Source organism: Homalodisca vitripennis, chromosome X (assembly GCF_021130785.1).
Source record: "Homalodisca vitripennis isolate AUS2020 chromosome X, UT_GWSS_2.1, whole genome shotgun sequence".
In the NCBI taxonomy this organism is placed as follows: Eukaryota; Metazoa; Arthropoda; class Insecta; order Hemiptera; family Cicadellidae; genus Homalodisca; species Homalodisca vitripennis.
The window spans coordinates 100,565,737-100,585,717 of NC_060215.1; the positions used below are offsets into that span (position 1 = coordinate 100,565,737).

General features: G+C 32.2%; 2 protein-coding genes across 2 annotated transcripts; both read left to right on the forward strand.

Moving 5' to 3' along the window:
• Positions 1-200: 200 nt before the first annotated feature.
• Positions 201-10,385, forward strand: LOC124369745. The gene is made up of 3 exons (XM_046827815.1): positions 201-358; positions 5,377-5,460; positions 9,720-10,385. The coding sequence occupies exons 1-3, from the start codon at positions 313-315 to the stop codon at positions 9,860-9,862; spliced, it is 273 nt and encodes a 90-aa protein (XP_046683771.1). The 5' UTR covers positions 201-312; the 3' UTR covers positions 9,863-10,385.
• Positions 10,386-17,545: 7,160 nt separating this feature from the next.
• LOC124369536 lies at positions 17,546-18,379 on the forward strand. The gene has a single exon (XM_046827560.1). The coding sequence runs from the start codon at positions 17,546-17,548 to the stop codon at positions 18,377-18,379; it is 834 nt and encodes a 277-aa protein (XP_046683516.1).
• Positions 18,380-19,981: the final 1,602 nt, after the last annotated feature.

Consider the following 19,981-nt stretch of genomic DNA (forward strand, 5'->3'; position numbering starts at 1 on the left):
TTTTTTACAAGCACTAATGCTTGTTCAAAAACTTCGTACATTTGCAGTAATGTTTATGGACTTGAATGACTAAACACGATTTTGCGGAACCCTCCGCGTAGCAGCAGACAGTATACCTGTAGATAGTATGTACGAGAATGAATCAGTGAGTTGCTTGGTGACGACGCGACGGGAGAGGCTGTACTGAATCACCGGCCCTCCACCGCTTTATCTCAGAGATAACAGTGTCACAACAGGTGATAACAGATTAGCTCGCCACTCCTAGCCTCGACAGCTCACCCGCTCACCTGTTCTCGCGTGTGTTCTACCAAAATGGGGCTCTTCCTCAAGTTTGCCAAGTTGGTTTTCTTCGCACTCTGTAAGTACTGTGGATTGTTTAGAGTTTAGCAGATATATCGCAATCATTGATTCAGTTTTATTGTTTGGAAAAAATTGAAATAATAGTCACTTTTTCAGTTCAAGCAACCGCATTTTCTCTACAGTATATCTCTAGCATAACTTGATTTGTTGAAAGCCTGACAACATCCATAATATATGTTTTTTGTAATATATAGCTACATATTCTGTTTTGTAACGTCAAGCTCATTGTTTTAACATAGCCATCCACATGTCAAAAATTAAAAAACAAGGTTTAACCTTATGATTCACCTTCTGTAGTAGTTTTGTACGTGACTAACAAAAGCGTGTTAAGTACTGTATTGCAAAATTTCACGGATATACTCTTAATCGTCACTCCTCCATTACAATTCTTATATTCTGGATAATCAGTGTAAAAATGGAGCAGTAGTCTTGATTTACTGAACAAAAATTTACTGAATGCATGTTGTTGCTTTTAACTCGGTAATTTTTTTTTAATAATTCAATATTCCTTCTATGTTCAACTATACAACTCATTGGCTCGTATGAACATGCCTCCTTAACTCGCTAAATTATTAAATTTTACTGATGATGATTTTTTATGAAAAAATCGTAAATTGCAAACAATTTTAAATATTGTTGGTTCCATCCAGATTTTTAAAATGATTCTGTATAAGCCACTATTTATTAATTTGAGTATGGCATTGAACTCAATAACTACTACTCATAACTATACAAGGTGTCCAAAAAGTTCCGGCAAGGTTAAATATTTTTAAACGATTTAGGATGGAGCTACAAAACTTGGTACAGACTTACTGGATATAAAAATCTAATTAAAACATATCCAGTGACCCACTACTCAATCAGGAGTACGGCCGACAAGGACTTAGAAGACAATTTTAAATGTAAGCATAGAATATAACAGCGTACTATATATGTGTAAAATGTCACTATATTTGTGTGTACGTATCGGATTAAGATGTTATTTTGTTTTGAAATTTACTGGAAAGTGGCTTAAAGTCGAATATCAAAACCATTTCTTATTGGGTCTGTATGATTTAACATGGATATCTCTGTAAAATTATGTTAATTTGTTAATATACATTTTCTGACATATAGCAGTTTCTATCTTAAATGCCCATTATCTAGGAGTTCTGAAATCTGAAGCACAACCGTGTATAAGTGAGCTCTACCAGGTAACATAAATGGCTAAATTGCTGTATTATTTTATGGTGATTTCTTTCGTCGTTAGTGCTATGTGGTAAGAGCAAGCAACCGTTATAATGAAAACTTGCAGTGTATTAAGCACAAAGACTTTATATTAAAATGCTTTTGTGTTTGTACATTACAAATTACGTAATTGAGAACAATCATTGCAAATTGTTGATTAAACACTAAACGAATATTTGATTAAATTTCGTATAAAATAAAGAAATCCTCTTTACATTGAGTGTTTATAAGTTATATGAATGTGTGCGCCAAACGTTATAGTGTATGATGCAACAGAGTTTTTGTTCAGTCAGTGTATAGATGTGTTGCAAACCATAGCACCTCAACTGCATAATAAACAATATTTAAAATATTATCTTGCTTAGCAACATATCGATTAGAATAGTGACAATGTAACATACATTAGAATAGTATGCATTAGTGTTTTGTATTGAAAACAAAATAATGAGGGAAGCAAATGAAACACTGTCGTTTTTAAGCGAAACCGTGGCCTTACATATAAATTTTTCACTTATGCAAATCATATAGATGATAAGAGATGCATCTGCGAATTGCCCAATTACACGGTTCGTTACGAAGTGATTACAGTTCATTGGGGGTTTAATTTTTAGGAGGTTTTTGCTAGGCGAAGAACTTTAATCTAGGGACGGAAATAATATCGTTTCTAATGATTCGAATGTACGTGTTCGTGGATGTATTCCTGTGTTATCTGTGTTTGATCGAAATGTATGACATTAATGATAACGCTCAGATTGACCACTCTTAAATATTTATTTTTATTAGCGGTAAATTTATGATTATTTTGTATACAGATTTATCACCTTGCATAAAAATGTAATCATAATGGAAAGATAGTTTTTAATAACTTCAGTTAACTGACCATACGTTATGTTGCTTTAGAATTATGTTAATTCTCAGCATATTTAAATTACCAATGTTGTTTATAAGGTGTGCTTGCTTAAAACCTGATCGTCATGAAAATAGGATGCACCATTCAAGAAATGTTCAAAGCTACTAAAACTCCAGGCCGGTTTACAAACAATAATACTTCTGAAAGTCCTCTAAGTGTTTATACAATCACTCCATTGCGTTTACAACCTTTTGTTTTAAGAAGTGACGTCTCCAAATTAGCATCGCTTAAATGTTTTAGAAATTCGATCCCGATAAAGAATCACACTTAAATATTTTGACAAGCAATACAGTTTTCTGTTTGCCGATTCGTACATTTACAAGGAGTCATTGCGTAACAAAACCAGAGAATAAAGGCCGATCTGGACGGGTTGACTGTCAAATGTCAAACGATCACTCCTATCGATCACTGCTGCTCAATCTGACACAAGAACTTGTGACAGACTAGCTCAGCCCGGCCAATTTGTGGTTCTTCCGTTTTATTGTTAAGGTAATATCTGTCACGCTATATTTTTGGTACTTGTAAGAATATTTTTTGACTGCTATAGCATCTTCTAGTACTGCCTAGCGTACGGTTTAGTGAGGTGAAGTTTATAATATTTATATTGAAGTTTTGGAATGTAAGGACATTCAGAAGCATTCAGTAGTAAAGTTGCTTACTGCTAAATAACTTATTAGTATTAGTTCTTCTCTGCGATATCATATGTCAATACGTTTAAATAACATACGTTCCATTGTGTTCGTCATCTTAGAACAGATGTTCCACAATATCGATTCCACCATAGTCACGGACAGCCATCATTAATTGGTTTGAAACTGTGTAAAAAAGATATAACTTTCCTTGTCAATATTTCTAAAAAGTTTTTGTTGTTCTCATATTGCTTAATCTTTTGGCAAATAATATTTAACCTGTCATGTCAAGGCGCAGTTACACAGTGGAGGACTATTATGACCAAATTCTGACTGAATTATCACAATTAAACCATATGGAGATGATTAGTATCGTCATGCTAACGTATCGGTAAGCCACCGTAAAGACCATTCTATCAGTAAGGGACGTGGTATTGCCATAAATTAACCTTTTCCGCAGCAGAGCGGAATAGTTGTTGGCCATCGGATGCTTTGCCGCAGGATCGGCTGAGCCCCGAATTATAAAGGACCCAACATGTCCTTCTTAAAATTGTGTCGTTTAATCAATCTATGGTCTGAGCGATAACCTTTGCTAGAGAAAGCCCTAGAGAATTCAAAGATACATAGATTCATTTTGGTCCAAGGGATAACTATTGATTTTGTAATAAAAAGATCAGAGGGCAATGCAGTTAATAAACATCAAATGCCTCATTGCGTTCTGAAGGGTCCTTCAATACTCCATATTATCAGTTTATTCATATGTAAATGCTTGGTGTTATTAAATGTTTTTATAACTTTTCTTATTATATAATAGCTTTAATGTATGAATTTTTACTGCATTCTAACTATTACAACATAGTATCACATTGTTGCAATAAAGACCCTTACATCACTTTTATTACTCATAAATTAATATTTACAAGAAATTATATATTCCAATAAATAAATCAGTAGTTCTGTTCTAGTTACTAAGAGCTTTACGTTTTAGTACCTACGATCAGGAATTTTTTTATTATTATTTACATGAATGTTGAATATAAAATCTTAATATTTTGTCTTGATAGGGAGTCTATAGTGGGGTATCCAGCATTAAGGAAGTCTATTTAGAGTATCCTCGAAGGGAAATCCCTTTGATTACTTGTAACACCACAAGCTACCCAGGGAGCTGTCTTAGGCAGGGTAGGAGGCTGTTAAATTGGATTGGTTCTTCCTTTTAATAATACACTATATATACAGGGTCTCTAAGTCGGTTAGTGCCTAAGTCCTAAAGGTCGCCTAAGCGCCTTGTTACGTTCATTTATATCTGAATTCTTTGTGAATCAGATTTTTATAAATATGCCATTTTGGTGCCAATTTATATTAGACATTGTAAGACTAGTAAACTCTACTGATATTGAACCTTAAAAATAATTACATACTAACTCGTGGTATAATCCAACAAAATTTTCTATTTTATACATTCCAGAAAATTTTTCTTACATAAAGGGCTATAACCAACATTTTGTATAAAAAATGCTTATGTTCCAACAGAACACCAACAGCACCACCTTAAGGAGTGTGGCTCCTTTAAAATTAACAAATCAGCATACATTATATATAGATAATGGTTAATAAAATATATGTTTAGACTATTCCATAGAGGGAATTGCAGAATCCAAGACATGCAGACCTTTACATAAAATATTTTCAGCTATACAGTTCGTTTTAAAATTAGGTAATATATTAAAACCTTTTTCATGCGGTGAAGTCAATATAAAGCAGCAAATTGACATTGTTGTAGTTCAAGAAACACTGTTAAATAATATATGAAGAATCAATAATGAATAATATAACAGAAATCTAACTGAAGAACAGCAATTAATCTAACAGAAATTCATAAATCACTCAACTATTTTTAGAGGAATAAAATGTATTAACGTTTTTAAAACAACGATGGATAAACGTGTATGCTTTGAAAACCAAAAGTTGCAGATATATAGTTATATGAAATTAACGCTATTGAAAGCTGAGGTGATAAACATGTAGTGAACTGTTATACGAGACTCGTAGTTCCTCGGTTAGTCTATTCAGATCTAGTTGCATATACTGATACTGTTATATAATACTTGATTATTTTAATATATTTAAATTTCTCATTACTGAATCTCTTTGATCAACCGACCATCAAATGGAATCCTGTTTTAAGTAATTCTGTAATCTCTAAAGAATAAAATCTATAAGATAATACGATAACTCTAATCGCTGTTTCAGTTGTTGTGACGCTGTTCTCGGATGAAGCAGAAGCCAGAAGAAAAATTCTCAAGGGCAGGAAAACCATCACCAGGGAATATTACAGTAAGTGCAATATTTTACACACTGAATCAATAAAAACTATTTACAACATCATGAGACTACGTGTATCATAGTCTCAGTCCACTTCACTCTACACGCGATATTTTGTTTCTCTTTATGTTAGAATATTTTTTCTGAGATAATAAGAAGCTTGTTACCAAATACAAGGTTTTATGGTATGCGCCTTACGGAGGTAAGGTATGTGAGGCATTGTGTAGGAGGATATTTGATGACTCAGACATTAACGTCTTCAAAGTGTATAAAAGAAGCTTTTGTCACTGTGTACGAAGCGTTGGAGTAAAAAAATGGTAAACCAAACTCTAAAATGCATATAGTCTTATAGACTAAGGGCACTAGGACCCACTCCACTCCTCCACTTCTTCCACCCCACAGAAACAAAACTCTCTTATCGAATGTCTCACCACACCTATGTACTCACCACATACCACAGCAGGACTAAGGCGAAATTCTAAGTTGGTTATGTCACATATTTCACTTTTGCTGAAGTCAACTTAGGTTAAACTGAAAGATTTTGCCATTGCCAGCGCTAGAATCACCTTTTCTGCGGTGTGAGTGACTATATTCATGAATATAACCTTATTAGTGACCAACTGACGTGGACCAAACAGGTGAACGCTACTATTTTCAATGTATCATATGTACATACATCGATTAGTAATTGTAGTTATCTTCAAACTCTCTATCTTAAGGCATAACATATAAAAAGTTTGAAATTTAAAAATTATTTCTAGGTGCAATTTTTATGTCAATTACAAATACAATTTTAATTGATTTCTTAAGATTAAAAACCCACAATTTTGTGTTTGATTTAATTTTATTTCCATGCTTGTCTTAATTTAGGATGCTGTTTCTTACTATTTCCCTAAAAATAACACTTAACTCAAATATACTGGAAATAACAGTATTTACATTAGTTTCATATTTAAAACAAACTGGAAGTATTTGGATGATATAAATTTAATAAGAAAAATGCAGTTTGTGACATATAAAAAAGTAAATCTATTTGGAATTCAAATGAATTAGTTCCATATTGACTTGATTTTTTAATAGTGCAAAGGTAATATTAACTAGCTCTAATTAAAATATGAACCAGGAAATGTATGTATGGTCTATTAGATAGTCAAAATTATATATCGAGTACAGTAATGTTCTATATGAAAATTTTCATTACACGCTCTGCCAGAAAGCACTTGATGACGAGTATACTTGTTGAAATGCTTTCTGCGTTTCCACACGCTGTTCGTTGTATTATCACATAAACACTACGTTTCGAATAACAGAATCTGCCGTCTTTTTCAGATTTCAACTCCTAAAACATAAGGTTAAACATGGTAACCATACCAAAATCAGTGTCGACAGAAAGAACTTGTGCATGAAAACCCTAAACATACACCTGAAATATGCACTCATGTGTGTGTGTGTGGTTGTGTTTTCACTTTTTCATTCAGTTCTCATACAAATTATAATTTTAAAGAAATTACCATTTTCTCTCTTAAAAGTAAGCTGCAGACTGTACCAAATTGTATTATAATCACGTTACACCGAGAAAAAATATATTGTCTTTAATGAACTGGATAACACATAATGATTACGTTTAATACAGATAATACAGTCATATTTGTTGTTTAAAGATAGCAGCAAAGATGTACACATAGGTGTTGTACTACTGGTCTCAGCACCAGTCATGTGTGATGCAACAATTGAAACATACAGTTTTTACTTCTTATTGTTTCCCAATAAAACTGTTATAGCTAATCAACTACACAACCTACAGAGGTGTAAAACCGTCCATAACTCTGTATTCGATTAGGTTTGTGGCTCTAGTAAAGTCATATATGCATCAGGAAGTTACGTTTGCATGTCCATCATCGATACTTACCTCATATTGGATCTCAATTAATCTGTTAGTCCTACATTTACATTTAGCTATATGTACTATTACCGAATCCTCATATCTCTTTTGTAGTTCCCATGTTTTGTAAATGATATAAGAATAAGAACTAACTTTAGATTTCGAAAGTCAGTGTTTTAATTACATATTAGTCATAGGAGCCCAAACAGAATTTTTTACACATAAACTTATTAAATCAAATATATTCCCCTAGATATAAAAACGAATGATTAAAATTATAAATGCAAATCAGTTTTCGTTTGCCTTTGAATCTTTTGTTTACTACAACAAACATCCAATGTGAAATTAAATATATGTGTGTGTGTGTGTGTGTGTGTGTGTGTGTGTGTGTGTGTGTGTGTGTGTGTGTGTGTGTGTGTGTGTGTGTGTGTGTGTGTGTGTGTGATGGAATTTCCACCTATCCATTTAAAAATACACTTCTCCTTTCCCCCACCGCTACACGGCCTGTTTTGTAGAAATCTCCGTGTTTGTAACTATTTAATACATATAATATTAAACTGCTATATTATTATTTATTTTTTTATCATATATTAATATATATATGTAAGCCCAAATTTTCAATACTGCCAAAATAGTAAGTCGCCAAACTGTATAGTTTTATGACTACTATACAGGCAGTTCTGTGGAGTGGAACTAGGAGCCACTCCACAGAGTGATACAAATGTTTAAATTAACAAAATTCAAAAATGTCGTATTTTTAAATGTTATGTCATATGTTCTCTATTAATTGTTATTTTCGGTTAATTAAGATTCCTTGTTCATTTTTCACGTAATGTACTCTAAATGGCTGTCCAGTTTGGTAATTCATATATGAAATTGGAAACTACAAATATAATTCCAGGTTCACCGACTTTTGCCTTTAGTCAAAACTATAATAAAATTGACAACCCCCAATCCTCTAACAGTGAAGATTTTTCATGAAAAATATGAAGATTCTCAACTGTCCAAATTTTAGTAATTTTACTCATCATATTTTCGAATCCACTAGGCTAAAACCATTCCCCTTGAATAGTGAAAAAACCACTGTCAATTTCAGCAATTCTGTAGTTGTCAGACATGTACTTTTTTGTCTCCGACTGCTTCAACTAACGAGTTAGTCTCAGAGCAATCGTTTTTTTTTTTTTTTTTTTTTTTTTACAAAAGCATTATTCCACCCGAAAACCGATTGTACATTGCGAACTGTGCTCATAGTAAAGTTTATTAGTTTCTTGACTCATGTTATGTTTTTTATTTGAAGTTTTTCTCCGCTTTCTTCGTAAGAAAATCTGTGTGCTTAACGGCAATCTCAAAACAGAATGACCTGATAGTCATCAGAGAGTTCCGTTTCAATTAATGAGGCCGGCCACACGTTTTTTTTCTCTATCTAGTCCGGATTTCCGAGAAAGAGATATTATTTTAGAATTGTTAGAGACTAAGTCGTATTGATATTTCAAACTAAACTCGTCTATAACACATGAATACAAATGACATGAAAATAGTTTTCAATAATAAAAACCATTTTACTCTTAGTGAGGCGTCACATATAACGAACTTTCAGGTATTATGTCATTAATACCTATTATAGTGGCACATGGTTTAGCAGTCAGTAATACATATTTTGTCACAGCATTATACACATTGTATTGGTATTGATAAAACATAGTTTATAACGTTTATTTTATTAATGCCCAATCACACACAACAGTCTTGCTTTCTGCTTTTTCCTCTTATACAATTATATTTTTAAAGATAACTACTGTACAAACTGTTAACGAATAAGGTGATTATTTTTCGTCCTTTTTAACAATCGATTTTTGCTATTAGCATTTTTATTTGTTTTGTAACAACGACAATGAATTACTGTTATTAACTTACGAGACTGGTTCAGAAATAACGTTTTATTCTGAGATATATATTTTAATTTAAGAAACAAAGCGTCCAATAAAACTATATTTACTATGTTTAGTAGTTTTTATAACTTGTATTTAATCCCAAAATATGTGTTTAAAATTCCATGTACATGTGTGGAGATGATACTCTCAAGGACTAACGCAACTATTTTCTGCTTCATTTCAAATCACTTTAGTTTTCATCTGCACATCTCAAAATTATTAAAGCATCAATCTGATAAAAAGTTACTCAACTGTTTGAGCTAAGTATTTAACTTCAGTCGTCTTTACGTTTTCATTTTAATAAGCTTCAAACTTAATATTTACATTCACATACTTTGCAAAATTATATGTGACATTGATGGTTGCTTATAAGAAAGTAAACAGTGCATAAAAGGTGCACAAGAAACATTGTTATATATGTTATATTAACACACAATTTGTGTATGTATTTGTTACAGAACCGTCTTTTCTACCCTCCTGGGCAAATGTCTTGCTGATGGGCATAGGCTTCCTCATCGTCGGCATTATCTTGTACATCGCACTCGCCAAGTTCATCCTAGGATCCACGACAGGAATATTCCTTATGGAGAACGAAGTTTGAGCAGTCAGATGGAAAATTAACAGACAATTTTGAGGTGCTTATTGTAGTTTTTGTCTGATTCTAAAGTTGTTACGTCTGAATCTGGAGAAACAAACAGCATACAGAAGAATGGATTTGAAAGTATTGTTTGTCCAGTTATAAGAGTTACTAACGATAATCACCAAATAGCTGCTAGATATTATTTTTGAAATTCCAATGTTTCCTGACATATTTATCTTATAAAAAAAATATTAAAAACAAAGTAAATTAAATTAATAATTTTATTTTATATAAGTTTCACTTCTCTTTCTCTATTAAGAATAAATTATATCAACATTAAATAAGTTCCAATATGATACAGTATAGCATTAGTAAAATAAAAAGTACAAAAAATGTATTAGATAATTATTGCCGATCAACCTAAGTGTTCTTAAAAACATTTAAACATTGTTAGACAGTAAGTTATAGTATATAAGCCTAGTTTAACATAGTCAATGACAAAGTTCACTTCTCGTTACTTTTGTAATAAAAAGTTTCAAACTGAGTGTCTGTTTTGCCTGTAACATTATCTAGAATGCGTAAACAGTTTAATTCCTCGAGTGTTTTCTTAAAACCTTCTGAATATTTTTGCCAATAGACATGGATCTTATAAAACTGAAGTAATATTATAGGACAAGAATTACGGCCAGAACTTGCTAAATAGAAATGTAACTGGAAATTTTTGTATGTTTTTATGTACGCTTTCCTTAGTAATCGTTTTTTTTTTTTTTAATTTTTTCAAGTTGTTTAGGATGAACTAGAATCTGACTTCCTACTCTGTTCAACTTGGTCTGTTCTAACCATTTCAATAACAAATTACGTTAATTGAGGCAATAAAAGTTCAAAAATAATTCTACATATTAAAATATTTTGAATGGTTTTTCTTCCTTTATTGCTCCTTTCCTTAAAATAAGAAAGGTAGAGGATAATTGTAAGTTTGATACCAATCCCAGTGACATGTGACAAGTCAAAAGAAATATCATTCAAAATCCATAAAATTGTTTACTGTTTAATAGATAGTTTCGTTCTACCCCATTAAGTCCCCCCCAGATAGTCAAGATTATTTGCTTTTTATTTGGAAGTTTAAAAACCTTCCAGCTTGAGAAGGGCGGATACCTTGTAACGGTTTAATACACAAATGAGGCTTATTTTGCATTTTAGGCTTATTTTGTTCAAATGTACATAATTATGGTTAAAAAGGGTTTACTATTCAAAATAAAATTTATGACTCTAGCCTTGAATATCAGACATCTTTACAGAAGCAAAATAAACGTGTTTTTTATGGGATTTCATTTGTTTTACATTTTAAGTATCCCCCTTTTGAAAAAGTGCAAAAGATTTAAGTAGCTTAAAGAACGCCCACTACAGCTTTTAAATATGATTTTTACTCCTAAAGATTTTTAATTATTTATATAATATTGTGTTTTATTTCCACTTGTACATTTGAGTGTAAGTATTTTTACAAGCATAAATGTATTGTGTACGTCATATCTTACTAACTTTTAAAACATTTTAACGTATTAATTATGTCTAGTGTTACTGTGTAAAAGGTTTGAATTACGATGAGTAATATATGCACATAGAGCTCAGGTACCGTAACCCTACGTCACAAAACATCAACTGCTGCCCGGAAAGCTGAGAGTGGACAAACATGGCGAGGGTAACCCGACCTGGTCGCTAGGTATCTTGGGATCGTGCCAGGCTCGCTTATTACAGAACGGAAGTTTAGTGTCCTTTTATGCATTAGGTAATAACGTTTTTGATTGTTTCTGGCTATTTTCAGGCGAATAAGTTCTCTGTACTAAGAGAGAGGGCGTGAATCAGTCGCGCTCGAGTCGTTTTGCAGGTGACACCGCGCGGACCCTGGCCGCGATAATATCGGGGATAATTCAGAATTTCAATTGCGTACACATTCTAATAAATAACACTTTTTAACTTAATACGTGTACGATTGATTTGTAAATTTTAACTGCCATATGTTCTCGTTCTTTATACTCATGGTATTGTGAAATAACGAAAAATTGGGATTGATAAAAGTAATATTCGTGGGACGCGAGAGATAAGTGAATAAATTACTTATTCCACGGGTATATAATTAAACGCATAAGCATAAAATATACTCTCACAACGTAAGACTTCATTATTTCGGAACTTGTGCGCGTATATTAGATTCGTTCATTTGTGTCGCAAACTTACTACAAGCTAACTTCTCCCCAGTTTCCGAAGATGGAAGTGGTGAGTAAACTTTAATGTTAAGATTGACAACATGATTTAAATTATAAATGTTCATGTTTGGCCAGCAATATCTGTCACATCAATACTTGTAATAAATAACTTAAAAGTATGCGACTTTCCATTCACTACAATTAGTTTCATTGTTATGCGTTTCTAGAATTAGCTTTAATTTTTCACATATATAAATACCTTTTTATTACGCAAAAATGTAAAATTAATCTTTTACGAGTGCAAATTACCGTAGTAAAATAAGATGCTCTTTTTTTTAAATATTATAACTAATCAGCTTACATTAACTTTGTTAGTGGAATTATAATAACTGCCGGAGTAACATGACAATGTCAGCTGTTTCAAAGTGAACAAAAATAATAACTTTAATACAATTTTAATCTGATGTAATCATATAATATATTGGTTTCATATTATATTTTGCATTGAAACTTTGGAAACTCATGGGGCAGAAACACTAGGGTAGACACATCTACAACGTTAGAGCTTTCTATGATACTAAATATTAATGTAAAATATTAGATTTAGAAAACTTTAAATCACCGTACAAAATCTATACATTTTTTTGCTATATACATTTGTTTAATATAATAAGGTGTTTTTATATTACACTTAAATTTAAGAGCCCGCTTTTATTCGGCACTATTTTAATTCTTACAGCATAATGTTATATATTTTCCTATACTGCTAAGGTATTGTGACCATTAACACTCCACTCTTCTCGATATTGCACAGTTGCTTCACAATGTGAGCGAACTTTGTGTTTACACAACACTGCACTGTTTATATTGTTCAACTACACGCCTCAAACCGACAGAGCTTAAATTCAAAATTTAGATGTATATTATGTTATAATTGTATGTTAATGTTTACGTTTTAAAACGTTTTTAAGTATACCTTCTTTGAGTTAATTAAATTCTCCACATTATTTTCTGCAGTTTGTTTTGTATGATTACATCTTTAAACTCTTTCACATGTTCTGACTAATTAAATTTGAAAAAAAAACTAACTCTGAAAATACAATGTAAGTTCGTAAATTGTATAGTTTTGTACGCACCTGGAAAAAACCCTGAAAGCCCAGGAAGCTACATCGTTAAATTTATTTTCACATTGTTGTAAAGTTAAAATCTTCCAGTTGAGTATTTAGCACTTGCGCTACAGATTGTGACAAGCAAATTTCGTATATTTTCTGTGCTATTTTCCTAATTTTGACTATAGAGAGGCAAATATAGATTTCTAGTAGCCGATTTACCAATAACACAGAGTATTTATATTAGAAAAATAGTGAGAATGGCGGTTTCAGACTAACCTTCCGCATACAAACCTGGAACATGATGTATATAAAATAACTGGAATAATCACATGACTCATGAATATTCACTCTATTTTCTATATGATCATACAACGAAACTGAAATAAACAAACTTTGGGACAATGAAATCTAACCAGCACTTAAGTTCATGTATGACATAATTGTCCATATGAAAACAATGTAATAACATTCACATTCAATCAATCTACAGAATTCAATGTATCTATTAAATATATCTATTAAATTCATTTTTATTATTTTTTGAATTTATTATTTGAGCTTAATCACAAGTGTCACAGCCATTCATGTCCGTATTTTATGGACACAGCTCAAGTGATATATAATTTCCTCGAAATAATTCATCTGTTTAAGAATATATCAACCGAATTTGGGTTTTAAAAATATGTTTTATTTTAAATTCATAGTCATTTAAAACAACTTTCCTGAAAAGCGAAAGGCAGGAAAATAGTTGAAATTAGCCCAAATAAAAATGGTTGCAGTTTAAGTGTAAAGTTTCTATAGTGAGTTACAACTTCATCGAATAGCATAATTTTTATTCATTTATGCCTTAAGAAATTTAAATGTTTTAATTAAATTTAATGTAATAAAATTATGGTTTAAATATTTTTTAACGAAGTTATTTTTTAATAAATAAATCATGCCACATGTCAAAATTGTATGTACACTTGTACCAAAAGGTACAACCGTTAATATAATACACGTTTATTATGATAGTTAACTAGAAACATTCGTGGTTTTAAGATTGTGTAATCGGTTTTCGGTTGTAATAATTTCTTTTCAGTATGAATTTTAAGCTAAATCTTGGGGCATGATGTATTACGAAGGGAATGACATGTTTTATTTATAAAAATAAAATTTCTTTAGAAAAGTATATTTAAAAACATACTTTTCTTAAGCTATATTTCATTTAAAAATAAAGTAATAAATTATATGTGATTTTCCAACGCCATAACTCATGAGCGTTTTGGAAAGATTTTAATTTTAATTTTCAAACTTTTATTTGGGCTTGATAACACAATTTAAACTCCTCCTAGAGTGATCAGACATCTACTATTTCTGTCTTCAGGGTAGTAAAGTTATTTTAATAGGCTACCAATTTAAAATCCCAAAAATTGACTCCGCCATTTCAATGGCGTTGGTTCTTTTAATCATTGAATATATATTTAAGTATTCAGATACCCTTTTATAACAAGAATAAAAACAAGATAATGCAATGAAATTAAAATCAAACATTTGAAACAAGCGTAAACAATACAACAAAAATTAAGATTCTCTGTCTAAGTTTATAAAAAATGAAACAAAGGGAACGTGTATATCAAAATTAATATGATTATGTTAAAGCAATAATTAATATAAATTTAAAATATAATTCTATCGTTTGCTGAAATAATAATAGCAAGGATGAAATTCCAACACAGTTAACTTTCTAATCAAAAATGTTTTAGATGATGAAACATATTACCAACATTTAATCTAAGGTTTTAAAATGATTATTTGGTTTGCACAACGATGCATTCAATTTATTGCAGTAAAAAAAAATCAAAATAATAACGACTTGCTATTTTAGGATGTGTAAATTAAAAAGTTTAATATTTATATTTTGAGACTTGTGGAAGTAAATTTAATGTGGTATGTATGTTAAATAGTGGTAAAGTTTATGCTAGATTCTTATCCCATCCACCTTTGTGCAATAATTTTCAAATATTACATCTGAACAATATTAATATGTCAAACAGAAATAAACAAAACTCTTACAATATTGCTAAAAATATTATATTGTAGCACAATAATATATTAATAACAGATCAATATAGGATCTGTAAAATTAAAAAAAAAATTATTAATTACATATTTCGGTGAGGTTTTATTTAGTAAGCAGTTGGAGTGTTTAGAAAAATAGTAGAAAATACTACACCAATATGCTAATAATACCAACATTCACAGACTAGTATCGGTTGTTAAATTAAATTCGTGTGTTTAGTTTTCTATGTAGAAAAGAACTGTATTATATATAGATATATCCAAATATGTGTTGCATAAACTGCACAGAATTAATGAATGAGTGATATCCAAGTTTGATGTTGTAAAAGCGACGAGTACACACGAGATCATTGCATGAGTCAAGCAGAGGAATTCGAGTTGGCACAACAGATTACTATCAGCCAAGGCGATATCAGCTTATATGGTGTCATCGCAAACAATGCGTATAGGCCTATCACTGAGTAGTGCCATATCAAACACGGTACTTTCTTTAGGTTTATAAGAGAGTAATGAAAGGTATAGTGTTCTATAAGGAGCAAAATGTTTTGAAATATAAAAATCTTAGAACTGTTTGGAATATGCGTACGTAAATGTATCCGAAAGGAAGACTATCAAACTTCTTATGCGAGTATTTAATGTTAAAGGTAACAGACTTACAACTGGTCAGCTCGACTTATGGAATACATGCATGCAAATTAATTTATAATATTTAATAGCAGTTTTCTCAGGGATTTGTGATCTGGCCTTCTAGAATTGTGGTCCGTTTTGTGAAACAACCTCGAGAAAAGATCTTCGTTCAACGCTAACCGTGCTGCGCAGGACCTTCCCGAGACTAGAAATACTTTCTAATCTTCTCCATTCTAAAAGCCTGTTTTTCTTTTTCTTAATTACTATTGAAATAGTTATAGATCATTATTTGTCTATAGAAAGAGTATGGGATTTTTATCTAATTCATATTATACATGAGCCCCACGCAGGACTCATCCATTACAATTATACATTTCTGTACCATTGATTCTTACAATTTCGTAAAATAGGGTCTAATATTTACAATAAGAAGTTGTTTATCGTATAAGTTGACAACTTTATTTCTGTCCCCCGTACACACCCATATTCTATAAACGAGTAATATTGCTTAAATTTAGTTACATTTCACTAATTGTGTAGCGCTAAAGAGTTAAGTTTCTGTAAAGAATTTATGAAGAAGGATAGACCATATTTATGATAGATAAGAATATATGGTGCAACTCATCGCCACAAAATGCTAACCCGTGTGAGTCTGCGACAAGCCCAACATCACTCAGCTGTAGTGAGTGGCATGCATAACAGTTCGGGTTCAGATATTTATGGAAACTTCTCAATAATGTATTAGGTTTTAATTTTAAGACTTGTGGGATGCTCATTTTTTTAGTTTAACTTATATTGGTTTTTATTTTATCCAAGTCTAATTATTTTACAATTAGTTGGCCATTCAAATATATTTATTTTATATTCATGCCAACGATAATAAAGGATGATTAATTGAATGATGCAATAGCAGTGACACAATATGTTTATGATAAATTTGTTTTACCGTTAAAAACTTTTTAGTAATTAATGTATATCTTAATGTATATTTTGATTTCTCTGCCACCTTCCGCTCTGGTGAGAGCGGAATATCTTATATATTATATTTATATATATATAAAACGGATACAGCGTACACTGCTAAGAGAGTAAATATAGCTAAAGTGGACAGCAGTCCGTAACTGACTTTACTCATGGCTTTGAAAGCTAGCAGAACATCAAAGACAGCTATATTGTGATGGAATTGTCCAATACAAACTGCATTAGCTCTGATGAAGGAGCTAACACTATTCTGCTTTGTCTCGATACAACGTCCAAACAGTCATTTATAAAAGAGTGTCAGTCTATAGAAACAGGCCTGACTGGTCTGCATAAAATCATCTATTGAAGCGGATTGTCATTATTTTTAAATTGTTACTTCTTCTGTACCGTACCCATATTATCGTGGTAAGTTCAATATATCTTTTGTATTTCTTTTTTATTTAGTAATGAGTCGGAGTCCAAGCGGAGCGGACGTATCGCGGCTAAGCTCTCTTATCAGTGTTCCCGTTCCGTAGCTATACTGCATGTGTGCTTACTTGTATAAGCTTGATTGCTAGTGCCGAATTGCTATACTTTATTTTAATACTTTTGAAAACTTTCTTCTTTTCTTTGTTTTGAAAATGGCTTCATGTAAAGTTTATTTGAGTGCTATTAAGAGAAGTCAGTTAAAACTCGTTTGTGCTGATTGTCAGTCGAGTTTTCACGCTAGGTGTGTGAACATGAGTCAGGCGGATGTAGATTGCTTGGAGGAGCTGAACTCAGTGTGGAGGTGTAACTCTTGCAACAACGAACGCAGGAAAAGCATGAGGTTGGAGACGAGTGTGCAGGATGGCAAACTTACACTTGAGGACGTGATGAAGGTGCTTAATGACATCCGAGAGGACCAAAAAGCAACCAAGCAAGACTTCAACACTTCTTATGAGGCTCTACATGTCAAACTTGAGGAAAACGCTCAGTCACTTCAAAGCGCTTTACAGAAAATAGAGGAGTTTTCGAAGAGAGTTGTCGATTTGGAGTTGGAGAATGGTAACTTAAAGAAAAAGGTTGATGAACTGGAAATCAGAGTGGATGACATGGAGCAGTACTCGCGGAGGAACTGTCTGGAGATCCAGGGAATTCCCGAAGAAAAAAATGAAAATGTTCTGGATATTGTCAAGGACGTTGGTCGCGCACTGGGCATGGATGTCAGCGAGGAGATGATAGACACTTGCCACAGATTGGGCCAGAAAGACAGCGGTTATAGAGGACCACGAGGTATCATCGTGAAGTTCGTCCGTCGTCTGGACAGGGAGGCGCTCCTGCAGAAGAGACGTGAGAGGAAGAAGGACTTTTCCACTCGTCACCTTAGTCTTGACAGGCCGTCGGACGTTCCCGTGTACTTGAACGAGTCTCTGTCACCGATGAGGAGGAAGCTGCTGGCCAAGGCGAGGATGCTCAAGAGGGACCGCGGCTACAAGTACATCTGGCTGCGCAACGGCAACATCCTGCTGCGTAAGGAAGAAGGATCTGCTGTAATTCAAATTAAAACCCAGGCTGACCTTGATAAGTTGTAGATTTAAGCATTTTTTTTCCTTTCTCGAACTGGTTTAAAGTAAAACTTTATAATGTAACAATTTTATTAATAAGAAAAAGTAAATTTTTAGATAATACACAATATACATTTGACACAGTTTTCCTTTTTCTTTTAGTTTAAAATGCAGAATTTCAACCTAAATGAGAGTTATTTTACTGACAATGTAGGAGGGAAAAATAGTGTAAGTATTATTCAGCAAAATATTCGTAGTATGCGAAAAAATTTTGATGAATTTATAGCGGAAATTTCTTCTTGGAAAAAGTTACCAGAAATCATTATTTTAACTGAAATTTGGATAGGTATAGATGAATCAGATTTTTATCAAATATCTAACTATGATTTAATAGTACACTCAAATGAGAGCTACAGATCTGGTGGTGTTGCTATATTTTTCAAAAGCAATTTTTTTAATAGCTTTCATTATGAAAGAATTAAATTTCAGTCAGCAGACATTTTGAAAGTTAGATTAAGAATATATGATTTAGAATATGTTTTAATTGCAGTTTACAGATTACATGAATATAGTATTACAAATTTTGTTTACGAATTAAGACGATATTTACTCAATTCTTGTAAAGAAACAGAGTCAAAAAATCTTTTAATTATTGGTGACATGAATTTAGATCTTTTTAAAGTAGATAACGATATTGATAGCTACAAAGCATTAATGGCCAGTTGCGGACTTTAGTCTCTTATACATGAAGTTACACGCGAAACAGACCAGACACGGACATGTATTGATCATGTTTTTGCCAGAGTAGAATGTAAAGACATGACTAGTGTAGAAGCTATAGTAATCAGGAGACAGATCACCGATCACTACATGACGGCTGTGAGGTTGAGTTGTGGTGGAGTGTGTGCGAGCAGTGAGCTGGGGGACCAGTGCACTGTGACCCGCCTTGACTATGACCGGCTGATCGGTCTGCTAGGTGACACTGACTGGGCTCCTGTTTACAATCAGCAGGATGCTTCTGCTGCCTACGACTTGTTTGAAGGTAAACTTTTACAGTATATTAAACAATGTAAAAAAGAGGTAGCGGTTAGTTCGAAATTTACTAAACTCAAACCATGGATAAATGATAATATGTGTAAAAGAATAAAAAAACGAAATGAGCTTTATAAAAAAACAAGGAATAGACCGGTAAACGATCCATTTAAAAATTATTATATTAGATACCGAAACAAATTAAAAACAGATATAGAACTTGTTAAGCGCGAGTATTATAGTAATAAGTTTGAAAGCAGTAAGGGTAATAGTAAGGCAACATGAAAAATAGTTGGTGAGGTTACTGGCCAAGAAAAGCGCACAAACAAGCCTTTTTGTTTAAGTGTAAATAATGAAGTTATTACTAAGTCAGAAGAAGTTGCTAATGAGTTTAACAAATATTTTTTATCTGTAGTAGATGAAGTTATAGATAGGCAACCGAAACCAGTCAGCTTTGAAAATAGTGCATATAAGAATGTATTTAATTTTTATCAAGAGAAATGTTCTATTATGATAGGGCCAGTTTTAAGAGAAGATGTACTACAAGCAATTAATTCATTACAAAATGGAAAATCTCCTGGAATTGATGGAATCTAT